Below are 19,391 nucleotides of genomic sequence, written 5' to 3' on the forward strand. Positions count from 1 at the left end.
ATTGACTAACCTTTGGGTTGAGCATCCAGGCTTGGTTGAACCGAAAATTCCAGCTGGTTGGCTGGTTCCTGAGGGGGTGGCGATGCCTCTCGCACGCAACCCATCAGACTGAGAGCTCCCCCTCCGCCTCCACCTCCTCCCCCGCCGCCGGAGGCTGACATCCTCAACGTCTGTAACAATATTGCAGGAATTCGAGATATCAATTCGTTAACAAGTCGATGCGACAAAGATCACGACACCTTTTTTATCGGCGTGATGAATTATTCAGGGTTCGGCTTTCGGATCTACCTGACTTATGGGATGCACAGTCAGGTGTGGAAAGTATTGCAAGAATAAGTAAATAAATAAACGCGACGGAACAAAGTTTTAATCAGTGTCGTTTGAGTTAAACTAGCTTTATTCGAGTGCAAAAAAAAAAAATTAAGAAGAAAATGTTACACAACTTAAATGCAACTATAAACACTTCGTTATTTTAGCCACATCGTGGATACCCTGATTATTCTACTACTTTTTCACTGGAAAATTCATACCGCTTGTCTGATACTGATTAGCAATAGCTGTTTTTATTCGTAAATGAAATTTTTACATCGTTGAATCACAGGTTCAATGTCGGTAAATTATTATCTATAACGATTTTATACGCCGTAGTTTTTTTGGAAACTGACGAAGCCAGTTAACATGAGACATTTTCTAATAGAATTAGACGAAACATACCAATTTTTCGGTGAAAAGTAGTGCAGTCATCCAATTTTTCTGACGTTGTTAATGAAAAGGTGTCTATAATTGAAATTTAATGTTGAAACATTTTCATCTTTGTTATATGTATGTATATACATAAAACTGCAGCCGTTAATACGTGTGAGCATGGAAGCGTGTAACCCGTGTTCACTAACAGCGAGTAATCACAGTATAAAGAGCCCTCCAGTAAAAAACAAAATTTAATTTCAATACGTCATCGTTGAGCTAAAGAAATTATTTATCGAATATAACAAGTCGAATAGGTACATTTTTTTCTATGTAACAATGTTGGAGCTTCGTTTGGACATTTTGTAAAAACTCTGGCTTCTTTCCTATCCTTTCATGTAAGACTTGGGATTCTTAAGCGTGTCAATTCAGTCTGCCGGATAAAGTGTACGAGAAAAAATTAACGCACGACTTGTTCAAAGGAAATGTGAAAAACGAATGCCTGACTTTTGTACTCCATTTGTTTGGAGAAGATATTTCCTTCTCTGTAACATTCATCGTAAACTCTTAGATCGTGCAGGAAACTCTTAGTCATCAATTATTGTCGTGAACATTATGCAGTGATTTCTTTCCCCCATTCATATCAGTTTTCCCTACCGAAAGATAAAAAATTTTATTGACACAAAGCTAAAATTAGTCGTATGCTTGTATTCTTGACAATTATTCACAGAGACCAAATGACATGGACTGTGAACGGTGATTAATACGCGCCCTCCGGTTGCTCCAAAAACTTATTCTATTTTTGTGACGTCGAAAATGTCGGAGTCAAAGTTCACCGCTTATCGGAATGAACCCGGTTTGGAGACGAGGAACCTAGTTTGGTTTTTCTCCGAGTAAGTTAAGAATATCCGAATAGCAGTTGGTTGACACGTGTTTTACCATTTTTATCTTCTCCTAGGCAGACGGTGAGACAGTGTGATGAATGAGATTTGTTTACGAGCCGCGATATTTGGAGTAAAACTAAGGCTAGGATATTTTTACGTCCCGTGAAGGGTGAAAAATAACGAGATTACCGTGTTTTTAAGAAATAAACATAATCCTAACTCTCTTACTAGTACGTATTTGCACGATACGGTGGCGCACTGATTCTGTGTAAAGTTTATTCATGAATTAGGTTCTATTTTTACCTCAATTTCCGGTGAATCGGACGTACAATACATACATTGTGTCAGTAGAATTGAAATCAGCAGAGCTTCTTCCGTTACATTGAAAGTAAACCTCACCCAATTAGTAGTTAACGAATTTGTCGAAATCGATACAAACTCTTTGAATGAGAATGAAGTTAGTAACGATGCATGTTTAGGAAAAATCGTTACTTCGCACATTTAGGATTGCTTCAATTTTCGTAAACCATGATAAACAATACATACTCATATATTTGGAAAAGTCAACTTTTCGAATAAAAGTCGTATTCGGTATAATTTATCGGTGTTCGTCTTCATGTTATCGTCAAGTCGGCCATAAGAGGCAATATTTGTACCCAGTTCCCGTAAATGATGGGTTTAAAATCGAGTTAGCTTCGTTGAAATATATTAGTTGCGTTGTACTCAACGATCAGTAACATTACTCAGAATGCCGGATGTCTGGAAAATTTACGACCCTACTTTTCTTGATTTCGCTAACTTGATTAAAACGTCCAATCTGACGGTCGCGACGTCTATCGATGACGAATGTGAAAAATGAAAGAGGAATTACAATATAGATATGTAACCTCGTTTCGTTTTGACTTTCGTTTCAGCGTCAGAGAAAAAGAACGAACGCCGACATTTCAGAAACAATTTTAAAAGGTCTTGGGTAATTTGGATTCGATTATACTGTAGCAAAAAATATCCGAGGTTGAATTTGAAAGTGTAATTCTAATCTCGATTCAACAAATTGTCAAGGCAGACGACAAAAATCAATTTGACATTTTGGTATGGTTATTTGTCCAGCAACTTTATGGAAACGAGGAACATTTCGCAAAAATTATCACTCTTTTATTGCCAATCCCGAACTTTGCAGCGTTTTATAAATCTCCGTAGACGCCCCGAGGCGTATCAGAATAGCAATATGATATACGTGTAACATCCTGCAAGGTATAATACGCATGTACCTAGAATATTGTCTCGTATATATACATAAAGCGTCAGCTGATTGCAAGTCAAATGGATCGAATAGCGAGGCTATTAATATAACTCGATGGAAAGAGCATAGCCTATAATGGGTCAGGAGAAGGTTTCCATGGTAACCCGGTGTGCATCGATTCCGTACTCGCCTTGGCTCTCAACCCTGACCTTGCAACAGCAGCTGGATTATTCGCGGGTTGAATTTACCGGGTCTCGCACACTATTGTCCCTGCAGAAATTTTGTGCAAGGTCCGAATTTACCGCAGACCCTCATCCGACTGGAGTCGTCGCTTTTTTCGCCGTTTAAGCGCAGATCTGGTACCTACTTATCAAGTTACCGTACCAGTTTGTGAAAACTGTTAACCTGACCTTTCTCAACAATTTCAACGTATCTTAGAGACCTATATAGGCCGAATTCACACTGCGGAAACGTATCGTAATTAATAATTAGGGGTATATATATATTAGAGTGGTCCTTGTTTTGGAATTTTTAGAAATTGATCGTGAATAGATAAATTGGAATTTTCTTAACCGATACGTTGCACGCCGGCGTCAAAATGACCCCGCTGCATGTCCATCTTAAATACCACATAAAAAACATGAAAAATAATATGACTTGACCCAAGATAATTATAGTGAAATATCGTAAAAATCGTTAATTCATTCTTTTTCCAAAAGTTCAACTTCACTCACTCAAATGAATACCTTTTTTTTTATCGCGCAGTATATACATATTTTTTCTTCTTAAATATCCGTGTCTTGAGAGTTATTCAGTCAATTTTCAGTTCAAAATATCGACAATTCTGTGAGTTATGATTTTTTTTAGTAGAATGATAAATTTTCCCGTAGTTTGTTGTTTTATGAATGTTTTTTTTTAGATATTCAAAATATCATTTTGCTAAATTGAAATCGGTGAACTAGCTATCGACTTGAAATTACAACGTATTACAGTGATATTTATTTTGTACACTTGCATGTACAGTTTCACACATCGTTTTCGGGGTTTCACTTTTCCGCAGACAGTCTGTCGACGGGCAATTAGAAAGTAATAAATTCGTACATGATTCATTGAAATAACATGAATAATAGATGAATAGAGAAAAAAAAAGAACAAGATATTTTTTTACAGCCACGTTCGCATGCATTCTTTCTCATTATAAGTGGAAGTGTAATTAAGTAAACTGCGGAAGCGGAAAGAATTTGTACTGCAGTAAATTAGAATTTGTAATGAAAAAACTTATTATTATACAGAATAAAAAAAAGAAGTTGATAGTTTTTCATAAAATTTCAAGAACGGTTTCTCCTCGTGTAAAATAAAAGAGGAACGCAATGTACTCCGCAAGTAATTTAAACGTCTATTTACCGAGAGATTTTTTTAATTATTCTCTGTAGTTACTAAAAAATGACGGTAAAACGGACAAGATCGTTTTTATAATAATATTCAAAAGTTGTTGTAATTTTAGAGTGATTATAGTTCTCAATACTAGACATTTTTCCGGTTATTAAGACACTAAACTGTTTGTTTAGTTTACTAGGTTATTTCAGTAACACGACTCTATAATATAGTTGCATAAAAATCAAATTACCGCAATAGTTACAAGAAAATGTAATTCGGCGTGACCTCATCCATAAAGTATAATAACACGTGTTGGATTATTTTCTACTTACAACAACATCGTGATCCATTTTCATTTTGCGCCTAGAACGACATATCTTGACTATGGTAAAAAATAACAACAGTTGATCAGAACTAAATTTTTCCTTAATGTTTCTTCGCGTGTGAGGTTTCTAATTTGTGTAACATTTCGATACAGTTAACGGAAGATAACAAGATCTACGATATTCCAATGAAGAAAAGATAGAGGCAATTATTCAAATACCGATACAGTAGTAATAAAGTATATTCTGGTTTGCTTATACTTTTTTCAGCGCGGTGTGTAACACGGGAAAGGATCAGGCCCCGGATTGATGAACGACGCTTTACAAAGTAACGAACACGCCGCGAGCCAATCACACTGAGGTGTTTAATTACGACAGCCGATCTACGGGGCACAAGAAAAATAAAGCAAAGCGAATGAAAATATGAATGAAATTAAGAGACCAGAGATGAAGGAAGAAAAAATTATTATATATTTATACATGAAACGACGATAAAACGAAAGGTTAAAGTGAGAAGAACGAGAAAAAAAAAGAACACAATTAGTTGTGAATAAATTATCTGGTTTGCAGCGCTCGCACTGGAATAACCAAATGTTTAATTAATTCTTGCTGAATTTCGCCAGCACGCTATATCCTATCATGTTATATGACCATTTTTATACGGCAATGACCTAATGTCGGAATATACAACATAACGTTATTTGCTCATTATAAATGGGAGTGTAATTAAATAAATCTTGTTCTTGGACCGAATGATGAGTATTAGAAAGAAATCTCTTAATTTAAAATTTCTGCACAGCAGGTCAGTATTTTTTAAATGTTGGCATTTGATGATTCCTACATTTTTTCTTCTTCTTCTTCTTTTTGTCATAATTCTCGTTTACCGGTGGAAATAAATTAGAGGTCACGAGTAGATGAAGATAAGCTTTACATTATGCATGCTTTCGACAAAGTATCGCGACGGAAAAAAATACAACCGATTCATTTCACACTTCCGGATGCTTTTCAGTATTTTTCATAGAAATTATTTTTGAGTATGTATAAATGTGTAATATCCAACACTAAAGAAATGAGTGTTATATTTTGGGGCGCTGTAGGGTTAGTTTCTGTTTAAACGGGTCTTTCATTAATTGTAAATAAGAAAACAAGTTGATATTTGTGGCCCTCTTTCAGACTGAAATACACGTTTCATCCTCTTCATCCTTTACACGATGAAATCTCCCATAAGTATATATTTATTCGTTGGTCAGAGAGATTTTTGTTGACCAAATATTTGAATGTAGTACGTATATACTTTTTATCGCAGCACCTAAATTGACATTGAACTTGATTCTGCGATAATGTCAACTCCATGGCCAAGCTGATTGTTACATAGCGAATCGATTAGTTTGTCGAATTTTTTCGCTAAAGCTGAAACTGATTGTTAAATTGATAAAAATTAGTCAAAGTGTATTACCTTACTGATCGATCGACATTTTAAATTCGGTTCGTGTACTCGTGTCCCGAAAATCTGTAATCAGAAAGATGAAAAATACGGTTAATTTAACTTTTCCAAATAGGTATATGCAACACGCATACTTATATATATATATATATCGTGTACGTACGCAACTATTCTATTTCATTTACTAGCTAGCGTGCTGGGTTTAATTAGGTGTTCAATTACGGGACAAACGCTGTAAATGACCCCGGCATGAAAACACAAGGTCTGGTCGTTTGTCAGGCCCGAAAACTCGTCAGCCAGGAGAAACACTTCTCCAAGCTTTCCGTCAATTCTCTTATTTTCCTTTCTACATTTTCCACACATTTCCTTTTCCTTTTTCTCATTTCTTTTCTTCATATTTTTTTTTTTTTTTTACTGTTCGTTCTTTCCTTTTTCTAACCGAGGGTGACGAATGTAACGTGTATTTTTGGGCTCGTGCGCCCAAACGTTTCCTGTCGAGTACGCGAGGCAAGTTAAAATATATAAATAGGCAAGGCGTGGTGTCTCTAACTCTCGTGTGTATCCATAAAGACGCGGCCTCCTCGTCCCTCGCCGCGATCCTAAATATCGAACACCGACGAGGATTGACAGCGAGGAAATTATCAATTCATACGTCTTATCGTGAAAAATTCGCGCGAGGTATAAACGTGAACATGGATTCCTGCGAATAAGAAAGATAAAAATTCTAGGTGAAAACGTGTGAATTATCGACGTTGGTTAACGCAGGGTGTCCACAAATATTTGGAAAAAATATTAATTCTATATTCGATTCAAATTCAATTCGAATCGAGGAAAAATATAATCTAAAAAATACTCAGTTTAAGCCAATTTGTTTTCTCGATGAAAGAAAGTAAAAAGATATTTTCAGTATTTTCCATAACCAAATTAAAAATTCCTTGACAATTCCAGGTATTCCAGGTCTTCCAGATGTTTGGCCACCTTTTAATGGCTCAAACGTGTCTCTGAATTTCTTTTTTTCCAAACCAACAGTCTATCTAGCGAATTTTTCAGTCAAAATTCACCGTGCAAAGGGGAGTCGATAATTTCTACTGATATACAATTTATTCAATCGTTACCATGCGATTCCTCGATTGATTCTACACTAAATATGCATTCAAGATTCTTAATAAACAATGATGTAAAATAAGAATATAGAGAAAATAAAAAATTATTTATACACGTGCAGCGACGATTGTTGATCGAAGTTTTTAATTTTTTTTTTTTTTCTAACAAAATGGTGATACCGCTTATGAAGATACGGAAAAAAGATAGACACAAATCGTTCCATAATGTGGAACTAGCCTAAAAATATTCTAAGTAAAAACTAGAAGTTGTGAGAATGTTCCAGGAATTTTGAGACCGTGTAAACACTCTTTCGATTAACCAAAAAAAAAAAATTGAAAACGCTGAAAGAAAATGGAAAAAGATCGGCCCATCGTGGGCCTGGTTTTGAAATATTTAAAATAGAACATATAATTTCTAAGAATTTTTAGAGAACCTAAGATTAAAAAATCAAAACACATCCTTATCGAAATCGCTTCAAATATTTATAAATAATTGAGCAGTTGAATAAGAAAATCTGAAAAAATTCAGAGTACTGCTTCAGATTTGGGAGACAATTGCATAAACGTTTTTAAACAAACTCAGAAATGGCGAGGGTCAGACGTTCGTTGGGTTCGCATGGAATTCTCCATACATATATACATGTACTACGCTATTAAACACCGTACAGCGCTGCAAAACTCGCGGAACAAAGTGCGTAATAAGTGGGATTTCATTTTTCTACAGCAGGCGTTGGCGCATGCATACATACATACTTATATACTCGTATATATATATATATTATATATATAAGTCGTACATCTGTTGTGCATACGGGATCCACTCTCATCAACTATACAACTCATATACATATATAGTAGCTATATATGTACATATATATACATACTTGTATTATCGTACATATATCGGTACGTATAATACGTACGCACATAAGCTGCACTTGCGCTGTGCACCCGTGTTATATTGCACTTTTGTTAGCACGTTAGGAGGCAGCACCAGTGCACACTTTCAACGAATAAAGGAACTCCTCCGCTCGCGGAGTAGAATTTTCAACGAGGTTTGTAATTGCGCAAGGATTAACTGCATCCGTGAATGAAACGTGACAAAACGACCGAGTCTGCGATAATAAGTTTGAGAAAAATTTAGCCCTGCGGTTATACGCTGTGATCGAGACAAATTTTTATTCTTTTCCGTTCAGGAATATTCATTGGTCGCAATGTGAAAATATTACTGACTATTGAATAGCGAATTTCAAGTGAGAAAGTTGCAACGAATGAGTATATTCGATATAGACGGTGAGGCAAATCAAGAAACACCATCTTTTTGTCTTAGATTTATCGACAGTTATTTCAATTTACGTGGACAAATATTTCATTGTTGAAATAAAGGTGGAGGAATTTTACTTTTAATTACAACACCTGTAACGTGTCAGTCATTTTCGCGGTAGTAGTAATTATTTAATGTAATATACCTATAGCGTTTGAAATTTTTCATAATTAGTATTGTATTTCTTTTGTATGTAATTAGTCGGACTTCTTGAATAGTCACTGTACCGATATTTTTACTTTTATTTCCACTATTCGAAATTGCATAAGCTACAGACTTGAAGTTTTAGGCGTCACGGATATCGAATTAAATAGTTGGTGCAACTGATATTTGTCTTCCGTATTAAAGCAACGAATACATCTACATTTACCTTAAATATTATCAATCGCATTCTTTTTTTCGGTTATACACTTAGAGAAATTTCGTTTTATTATAATCGTTAAGAAATTAGTCAAGCAGATATCACAACAATGAAGTTCGGATAGGTTGCAATCCAGTTTACTATATACTTCCAGTTAACCAAGTTCAAGTTAAATAATTTCATTTTTGCACCAACATCAAGACACGGACTAAAGATTTTTTGGTATTACGTATACAAAAGCCATTTTCATTTTATATTCAATATCATATTCTTTGGTTATGGTAAAAAAAATGAAAATCGTTAACCACACTACGTTACGACTTGTACTGCAACTACAATTTTTCTCCTTGCAGGTAGGAATTTTGCGATTGTTTACTAGCAATGAGCAACGGGCAATAATCACCAACGCACCAAATTTATATGAATTATGTATACAGACTCAATTATTGTTACCTCACATCATATTTAACTATTATTATTGATATTATCGATGTTATTATTATTATTATCATTATCACAGAAGAAGGCGCGACGAACGAAATTTCCAATGTATGACAAGCGATAACGGCAGAATTTTCTGGCTATATCTACCTTGGCTCTCTATTTTCCAACGGCGTTCTCTATGACTCATCGGGGCTAAACAATTATTGACAATATAGTTCGATATCGCCCGCAATATCCCGGAGTGCGGAGATACCAGAACTTCTCGATAAAAACAACATGGGTGTGCGAATGAATATGTGTATATATATACATCTATAATAACGGTTCATTCTTGAAATGCTTAAAAATTTTTTAAAAATTCGTCAACTCGAACGATTTTTTTTTGTTGAAATCAAGTGTCTTTAAATTTACTTTTCGAAAACTCGATGCATAAAAATATGAAAAGCTTTTTTGCTAAGCTTTTTTTTTTTTAGAGATATCGAGAGTAAATTTTTTTTTCTCAAAACTCGAGTGTATCAATCGATTTTTTCGTTCAAAGTTCTCAAAAGTATTACATACTATCTATTCCTGAAATTTCAAACCCGTGGACTGATCCTGCGGAAAGGATTCTTTCTATATTTCTCAACGATCGTTCAATTCAAATTCATCAAAACACCCCGAGGCGACATGATAATCGATTCTAGGCTCGCATTCCTAGGTATTATACGTATAATTCTGTAGACTTTGCAGTAAAAAATTTACGCAGAGATTTGCAGAACTGTTCCGTCGGTTTGCAATATCTACGTGGGCGTGCATAGTTAGGTACACAACTCTTATCTCGTTACTTCGATCTTATAACTTATTATAACTTACGAACCTTAACGCGGCCTGCATAGTACTCCAGGTATATTACACATGTAGTCGTGTTGAGCTAAACTCCTTCCGCGACTATAAATAACAGGTTTGATTTTTTGTTTCATCTCATTTTTTTTTTTCTCTTTTGTTATTATAATTTATAACAAGAAAATAAGAGGTATACATGTAAGGTGAATGGGGAAGCCGTATAGTCTATTCTCAGGTTTTACCTTACAGACGTTACACAAGATTTCTATTTTTGTCTTATCATGCAATTTTCTATTTCCTCTCAAGGTGGGAAAATTCTTCTCATTCAAACGATGTACCCACCTAACAGACTCGTTCATAGACGGTTTCTCTTTTAGACTTATTTGTTTCTTTTCTTCGTCTTTTCCTCAAGGGAAAACGAACTAGAACTTATGTAAATGAATAAAAAAAAGTCCCTCAACCTGGAATAGCCGATAGTTTAACGGTAATATCGCGTTAGGTAAATCAATGCCGCATATATATATATAGTGATATATATATATATATATATATATATCACTAGAGAGGGCGGCAAGTGTCAAAGGTTTTCAGAGCCCTCCGAGACGGTTTGCTATCTTACGGAATGGAATTTGAGAGGTTATATGGGCGTCGGGGACATATATACATACATACCTATGTATAATACGTGTTTAGTGCAACACGAAACCGAACATATTTAAAATAAACCATAGCTAGGAAACATCTTCGAGAGAATTTTACCGAAGAACAGATTTTTTCTTATACCTGCGGTCAGAGTGCTTGCAGCTTGTAAAGTTTCCCGCATTGTGCAGCGATTCAGCTGATCTCGATGATTTTGTACTAGTTGAGATTATGTATATATGTTTTTATATTACAGAAATCGTGGGGTACAAATCACACAATTTATACCGATACAGTTGTTTATGAAATCCAAATGAGTAAAGACTCGCATTTTCTTTCTAGACTAATTTTTCCTTCGTTTAGTTGAGATGGTTTCGAAAAAATTTAACTAAATACATAAATGGATATTACTTTTTTTTTTTTTGCTCAGCTATGTTAAATACAGTTGGGGAAAATATCAACTACCGTTTTACAAGTTCGAAAGTTATACTTCACTTGTACTGATTATTTGTTTCAGTGAATAGTGTGTGAAGAAGAACGAAGTTAGAAATTTGTTTGTAACAATAATGCGTAATTTATTACACTTAAACTGTGTTTGGATGAGCAGCTTTGCAAGTGTTGAATCTTCATAGATACAATTATAATCAGCTATGCGAGCCGCTATATCAAAACAGCGCGTGTCTGGGAAAAGTCTACCTATAATATAGAATTTAATTTGCGTTATAATTTAATCATGTTTGTAATACGGGTATAAGAACGTAATGTTTTAGATTATATATGTATAAACGGTATATACACGGTAGTAAAACTACCGTACAAGGAAGTATTAAATTAAACGTTTCTTGGGACGGAAGAACAAGAAGAAGAAGAAGAAGAAGAAGAAGATGGAGTAGAAAAAATAAAGTAAACGAAGAACCACGTATACATATGAACGTGTTGAAATAATAGACCGGTGAGATACCGTTACTATAAAGTTGCTGGCTAAGAAAAAAAAAAAGAAAAAAAAACTTGATTCATTGTATTGAAACGGTTAAAAAATCTCAGGCTGCGTAGATTTACACAAAGCACGTTGCAAGTACTTGATATAATATATAGAAACGTGAGCCTCATTGCAAGTATAAATATGTATATGCTGCTGCTGCACACATGACGAATGTATCTATGGATGTGTCGGGTTAGAGATCGTGATTATTTTCCTCGAATGTAATACGTATATATATGAGAAGTAGTAGATACATCAACTAGGATGCGATTCATGCGTCTCGAGGCGTCGCGACGTCCGAGTTGCTGCCGGTTACCGGACACGTGACGACACGTTCATTCATCCATTCATTCATTGTCCGGAGATGAGGATGAAATAGTGCAAGCACCGAAGATGCGGCTAAAGCTAACAAATTAGACACGGCTCTGCGGGCTCTTTTAAAACCCTGCATGAATAAGGGTGAAAGCCAATTTGACTTCGTGAAACCCCGTATCATATACATATTTACAGTGGGACACGGACTTCTTGTTAATTAAACAACGTTTTCGAAGAATTCTTGAAAACTCCTCGAATAGTGATTGATACGAGTTTGCTTATCTAATCCGTGGGTATTGGTAAAAAATTTTTAGAAATATTGATTTTACGATACAGGATCATGTGTAATGACTTTAAGATCAAGCAATTCCTTCCGGTGTACACAAATTGATATATAATCAAGCACGTCTGCGGGAAAAGGATTATTTGGCAAATTCCGTTCGTACGTATACGGGGATCCATTATCGAAGGTAATCCATGTACCTACCTACCTAATCACAACCAAGGATAAATGAGACGTTTAAATGTACCCTCTAACTTTCCGCTGCTGCTGCTGCTGCTCCACTCTCGAAAGAAATTTGATTTTGTTCGTTTAAATTCATTACACGATAGGTACTGCTGCTGCTGCCGGTGAACTCTGATTATAAACTAGACCTACGGTATATTCGACATTAGCTCGCAGATACTGTTATACCGGTTGATTGCAATCAGCCTACGGTTTACCGGCGAAAATATTTTTCACACTAAATCAGTATAACTCGCTGCTGCTGAGGTTCGAGCACATATATAGTGTGTGCCTATAAACTCACAATCAGGACTTCAACCCAGGCACGGAACGTTGTGGTAACCTACTTATTTATGTACATATGCACGTAACGTAATTAATTAGGTGGGAACGTTGCACGTGTTCCAATACATGAAACTGCAAGCTTTCCTCGTTAGCAATAATTTCTGATGCTAGGGAAATTTTGAACAAAAAATTTTTTAGACCACTGCATTCAACAATTTTTCGGTTTCTTTTTCATTTTCTCGACTCCATTTCTATTCTTTTGTTCTTCGAAAAAGCGAAGGATAATAGAAGGATACGAATGAAAAAATAAAAAATGAATAATATACGATTCCGACAAGAAAAGAGAAAAGTGCGGGTAGGTGGGTAGCTTTTTCGCAAGTGCTTGACGGTATTTCGTCGTGATTATTCAGCGAGATGTAAAAATGAAAAATATGGAGGTAAACGTGGTGAAAATGAAAAATGGAAGAGAGTAGAGAGGAACGAAGGAAATATATGTATGCTGTGTTTTGTTTTTCTTGCATCTGCTCTTCTTTATTCTCTTTTCGTTTTTTTTTTTTTGCGCCCCGCAGCAACGAAAAATATATACGTATACCAGCTACGGAAATTGAAAAACTCTGGGCACACTCGCATATCCTAAGCTTCCGTTGAGCATTGTTCCAATATTTCTTTGTCTATCTTTCGTTCGTCTAGCCTAGCCAGTCGAGAAATTTCTCGGTAGTTCAGAGATTTCGCGTTTTCCGTTTACATGCCTCGACGTTGGTGTGTTTATTCACTCGCGGAAAACCATTTTCCAAAGTAATGCTGGTGAAATATGGTTTCAGCTATAGCCGAAAATTGTTTCTACGAAAACATGAAGTATCAAACCGACGTTGAAAAAGTTGCATGTGACAAAAAAAAAAATTACGTTCTCTCGAAAATTGGAAAACATTTTAGAAACAGAAACTTGAATTGAAAATCCAGCTGTCGATAACATAAATCGAATTTTACGGAGCGTCGTGATTATTCTCCAAAAGTATAATCAATCGATTCCTTCTTTTCTATTTTTCACACTTGATTTATATATATATATATATATATATATATATATATATATATATATATATCATGGTCATTACGCAGAAGACAGGGTCAAAATCTGGAGAAAACAGTCGTTAAATAATGTGCTCAAAACTCAATTTGTTCGTACAATCTCAGATTTAACAATTAAGTTAGCTCACATTCTCTTGTCCAAATGAATATGTGCATAGTGATTAATTACTTTGTCAAGTTCACGCGAGCGAGCGCACACATATGAGTAAGGCAAAATAAACATTGCCGCAGTGTTGGCTCATTTACCTTAGTTCAGCAGTGCGAATGATTCATTGTCAATGATCTTATAAGCCGTAGTGTCAGTTTGCGTTCTACTACGCGTCTAATAACACTTCTTATCGCGTAGATTTTAACGATGAGAAGAATGCGAATGAGCAATGGCGATGAAATGCATAGCGGTATGCAACGACGAGTACAGTGAAATTATTCCCGAGTCTGATGCTTTGATAGTCAGTAGGTACTCACAGTTAAACGCGTTCTGGAATCCAAAACTTTGAGCAAATATTAATGAATTGGTATGGGAATAGGGTTCACTTTCAGATGCGTGTCTTTCGTGTTCAAACGCGTATGAGAGTAACGTAAACGAGCTGCCGGCCACTGCAGCAAAGTATTGAAGCTGTGAACCTGCATAAAGAGAAAGTGCTAACAGCGTGTCTTCTAACTGGTTCAAAATTACAACAGTATGAACCGGCAGTCAAATGTCACGGTCCATTAAACATCCCTCACTTTATCGTCACTTGTGTCGTCAAGAAGTTTTCACGAAGTGAGCCACTTTCTTCCGTCAACACCGATGTCTCACGCAATTAGTCGCAGTTCGCGATATCGGGTAATTCGGATATTTTCCAAATTCGGAAGGCTCAGGCGTCACAAACGTTCGTAGATGTAGGTAAAAATTCATCCTCGTTACATGATCTCTTGTAAAGAGAAAACGGACGTGTTAATACACTTTCATAAAATAGCTCAAGATTCGGGTTGCAGTCAGCTCGTTGTCTCGTACCTCCCTCTCCAAGAGCAAACATATTTCAACAAAGTTTGTACAGACGTGAATATCGAAGGGCGACGTTCAACGGCACGAGCTTATGGAATATCTTATACCAAAGAAACAAGCGTAGGTACCATGGATTCTGGCGGTGGTAAAAAAGCGTGTTTGTTTCTCCTCTGCTTTATTGGTTTATCCTCTAAAGCCCTGCACGCGTACACTCGCATGGTTCTGGAATTTTCTCGAATCAGTCAGGGCTCCTGTTCCGTATACTGTTACGAAAGTAAACGATTTCGAGATTTTCTATTACTCATTCTCAATGACCAGACGTATCTAGTTAGCCGTTGCGCGCATGGAACACTCGGAATGCACATTAAAAAATCGTTTGCACCGTGACCTGCGTGGCATTCTGTGCGACAGTGCGTTCGGCCTCAATATTCGAGGCACGTGTGCACCACCTATCGGCGATCATGTAAGAAATTTATATAAATATGTTCGGGAAGTCGGGAATTCCCTCCGGCGTAACACTGCGAGAGTCTACGTTCCGCGCCTATTTTCTATTCTTGGATGCTCATTCTCGAGGCATCGGGTGTCACTCCTTGTCATTCTGCTCTGTTATACGTAGGTTCGGTCGACCGGGTCGATTACAAACTTCCTGAATTGGAACATTGCGTGGAAATTTCCGTTGCGCTGATCGTTTCGTCTAGTTGGAATTACTTCTACTACTTTGCTCCGAATATTTCCAATTCGAATATTTGAATTTCATATAAACATTTTAGTATCACAAAACGGATTTAGTCACCCGAATAACGTCTGAACATAGCTTGTGTGGTAATGTAGATATTTATCTTGAAAGAACATCGCCGAATGTAATCGGTTGGCACCAAACGATTAGTCCGAGTTTCAGGCTTGAAAATGATCACTTTAACGGAGTAACTCTTTCTTCCAGTCCGTCCGCTTGACGTAGGATGATCGAGTACCGGTACCAATAAACTTGATGGTTTCTCGGAATCAGCTTACAACGTATCGGAGAGCCTCCAGTCTGTTCTAAGTTAGGTTTCGAAGTGAGCTTCAACGAATGTACATTGAACATGCAGAGTTGGTAAGTCGGCATTGTTTATGCTCAAGTGAACGAGATTTCTCCTTCCTGTGCGGACTTCTTCGTTAGATTAACGACGTGTCACAGCCAAGAGAACGGACAAGGCGAAAGGTAATATATGAAAATGTCACGAGGTATGTGTGTATGCAGGGGTATGCAGGTACGCTGGTATGCTGGACTTGGGAGTGCGCCGCCGACGCCGCCGCGGATGGGTACAACATATCTACCTCCTATCAAGTTACAGAATTGTAAGTCCGCGTGCCGTGTTATGACCGTCCTGCAGGTCTCGATTCACTTCGCGCATACGTGAATAGAGTCGTATTCAAATCCGGTGAGATGGGAGAACGAAGAGCACGAACGACGTTAAATAATGACGAGCGAACTTGGCGAACTTGAAATTAAAGTTGAGTAAGTTCTCGGTATTACAGGATCTCACCGCAAAGTGCAATCCGTGGTTTGAACGTTGGAAATGTCATTGGACTCGCGGTGATCAGCTGCTGACTCACTGATCCCACTGATTCGTACCCTCCCAGATACTCGCCTGTAGGTGGAAGGTTTTAAGAAAGCCGTTAAATGCGGATAAGACGGTGATGAAAAAAGTTTCTCAATTACGCGACGCATTCTGATACTTAATATGAACGAATTGTGACAAGAGAGAATGAATTTATATCCTCCTACGTCGATTGGTGTCTTATCGAGATCAGGGGTGAAGAAGACGGGATACGCGACGTTATAATTTGATGGGATGGATGGGGGGATCGGAAACACCGATAAAAGATCGCGTTTCGAGATAAGGAAAGAAGAATTGCGATTTGATTTCGAAGCGGACAAGCAAAATGCCGGGGCTGTTAAATGCGCGTTGAATCGAGAAATTGGAGAAGAGAAGATTTAACTATATCTTAACTTTCGGTTATTCATTTTTCTAGGTGCAGTACATTCAGTTAAATCGGTAAGAAGGTAGTAGAAGAAGAAGAAGAAGCAATCAAACGTTATTATATAGACGTTACACCGATTTCTAGTCGTAAAAATCCAAAACGTGCCGGGACGAGGCAAAGACGACTGCGTGATAAAACTAAGGAGAAAACAATTTTCCGAGACTCGGAAGGCACGTTTCGAACATTTCCCAAATTACGGTAGATTATAAGCGTCACTTGGCTTTGGAAGAAATAATCTCTGTAAAGTCTATTACAATGCATGTAGGTGCAATATTCACGCGACCAAAGAATTTTTAATCAATAACCGAACGGGTAGTACGGGGTTGATTTTAGAACGGATGATAATGCGCAAAGTAGATCAAACGCAGTAATACTTGGATGCGGATGGATACACCCTTCACCGTGAGGTTCCTAACTGTTTGTTGGCCTATTTATACTACCCGCAATGGGATGTCTACTTTGAAGAATACAGAGTAGAGAGATTGGTTTGAAGTTCGTAGAATCAAGATTGAAATACTGGCTCGCAGAGAACGGATAGTATAATAAGAGAGCAGAGGAGGAGGAACAGAGGCGTGGAGAGCTATCTACCTGCAATGTAAACCGCTGTTTGTGAAGAGAGGTTCAAAAGACCTTGCGAATAACATTCGAGTGTTTAAACTATCAAAAGGTATTGATTTATCGGTTAAAAAACCTCAACGCTGCGGGCGATGAAAACCCCAAGAAATATAAACGAGATTTTTTTCGTCTTCCTTTTTTGCTTTCAAGATAATGGTTTGCGCGCAAATATTCGGATGCCCGTCGGATCATCTTCAAGATTGTACAGTCTTCTAAATAGATATCGAACATTCATTCCTCCCCGTCGGAGTGCATATGTAAGACGAATACATGTATACGCTGGAAATAATTGAGAGCAAAGTTTCACTTTCTCATAGCGTAATAGATACACACACTAGGCGAACACTCGGCTATGATATTCAATCATCTAGCTAGCTGCCAATACGATTATACGGGTTATGCAAAGCACCGTGAGAACCGTTGCGTAACTTTGTAAGTATGTGGATGAGAGCTCGGCTAAAGAGACCGCAGCCGTGCCTAATTGCGATTTTTTTCTTTTAAAGACAACGGAGAGAATTGTAGAAATAATTGTACGAGATGACGACGGTCTTCTTCGCATTGCCGCGGTGCAAAACGTCGAGAAATGATTCTGCGCGGCGGCGCAGATATACACAAATGCAGTTGAGAAGTTCATATTCCCACGGTGAGAAAGGGGAATAATGAAACTGAACGAATGTATACCGAGTGCAGGTACATAGAATATACATAATGCATATGTTACTGTATACATGAAATATAGTTGAAAGCGGTTATGCACTGCGACACTTTAGAATCGTATCTCTTCAGTAATACATTCGCTAATTAGGCTGTAAATTGTAACGCCAATTACTGTGACCATGCCTTGTTCGCTGGTTGAAAAAAAAAAAATATACATCGATTTTCACGTTATTTCATTGACATCCAAGAGGGCACGGTGAAAATTTTATTTTCACTCTTTGAGCGATCGGAAGATGTTTCATTCGTTTCAAAAATTTTATATTCAACTACATGATCCTCGCTCATAAAGGTGTGTGGAGATGCAAATCTAAAAGTATAATCGTATTATTATTACTTGAGGAAAGCGAGTATATACGGGGAATTCCATGCGAATCCGACCAACGTCTAACCCTCGTCATTTCTGATTTTGTTTAAACATTTTTACCTATTCTAAAACAGTACCCTGATTTTTTCGGATTTTTTATTCAACTGCTCAATTATTTATAAATACTTGCAGTCATTTTAAAACGGGACCTTTTTCAAGATTCTCAAAAAATTCCGAGTAACTGTATTTTCTATTCCAACGATCTGAAAATTCCCGAAAAATTATCAAAACTTTTATTTTTCACTTATTGTTAGAACATTCCTAGACTGGTTACATTATGGAAAGATTATTGTCCATTTTTTCTGGCACATTCAAATTCTTTTTTCATTACCTTGATAATGACACCGGTTTAAAAATGTTTTAAGTGAAAATAGGAAGTTTTCAGAATTTTACGAAATTTTCAGACCCTTCAAACACAAAAAAAAAAAAAAAATCGGTCTATCACGGACCTGGTCTTGATGTTTAGCAAAGAAAATACGGTTTTTGAGAATTTTCTGAGAATTTAAAAAAAGATCCTGTTAAAAATCACTCTTAATATTCATAAATAATTAACCAGTTGAATAAAAAATCTAAAAAAATTCAGCCTACTGTTTTAGAGTTGGGACAATTGCAGTAAAAATCTTCAACAAAATCAAAAATGGTGAGGGTCAAACGCTGGTCGGGTTAGCGTGGAATTCCTCATACGCATGAACAAGCAACGTTACAGTATATATATAATCTTTCGAAAAACTTTATCGCTTTATAGATAAACTTCCTCGCAGCTAGCTTCATATACATATACACATATATCATTTCTAAGCTGCATTCCTCTCTTGTGTTTATGACAGCACCATACTATAGTTATATGCATACGGGTCTACG

The 19,391-nt window shown here is 36.7% G+C and overlaps 1 protein-coding gene across 1 annotated transcript in view; it reads right to left on the bottom strand.

Moving 5' to 3' along the window:
- LOC107221471 overlaps positions 1-19,391 on the bottom strand; it is an 85,883-nt gene that overhangs the window by 50,330 nt on the left and 16,162 nt on the right. The window contains exons 2-3 of the mRNA XM_046744465.1: positions 5,965-6,018; positions 11-170 (exon numbers count right to left, since the gene is read on the bottom strand). Of these exons, the coding sequence (XP_046600421.1) occupies positions 11-161 (151 nt within the window). The 5' untranslated portion in view covers positions 162-170; positions 5,965-6,018. The remainder of the gene's footprint in view (positions 1-10; positions 171-5,964; positions 6,019-19,391) is intronic.

This window comes from Neodiprion lecontei, chromosome 6 (genome assembly GCF_021901455.1).
Source record: "Neodiprion lecontei isolate iyNeoLeco1 chromosome 6, iyNeoLeco1.1, whole genome shotgun sequence".
Taxonomy (NCBI): domain Eukaryota; kingdom Metazoa; phylum Arthropoda; class Insecta; order Hymenoptera; family Diprionidae; genus Neodiprion; species Neodiprion lecontei.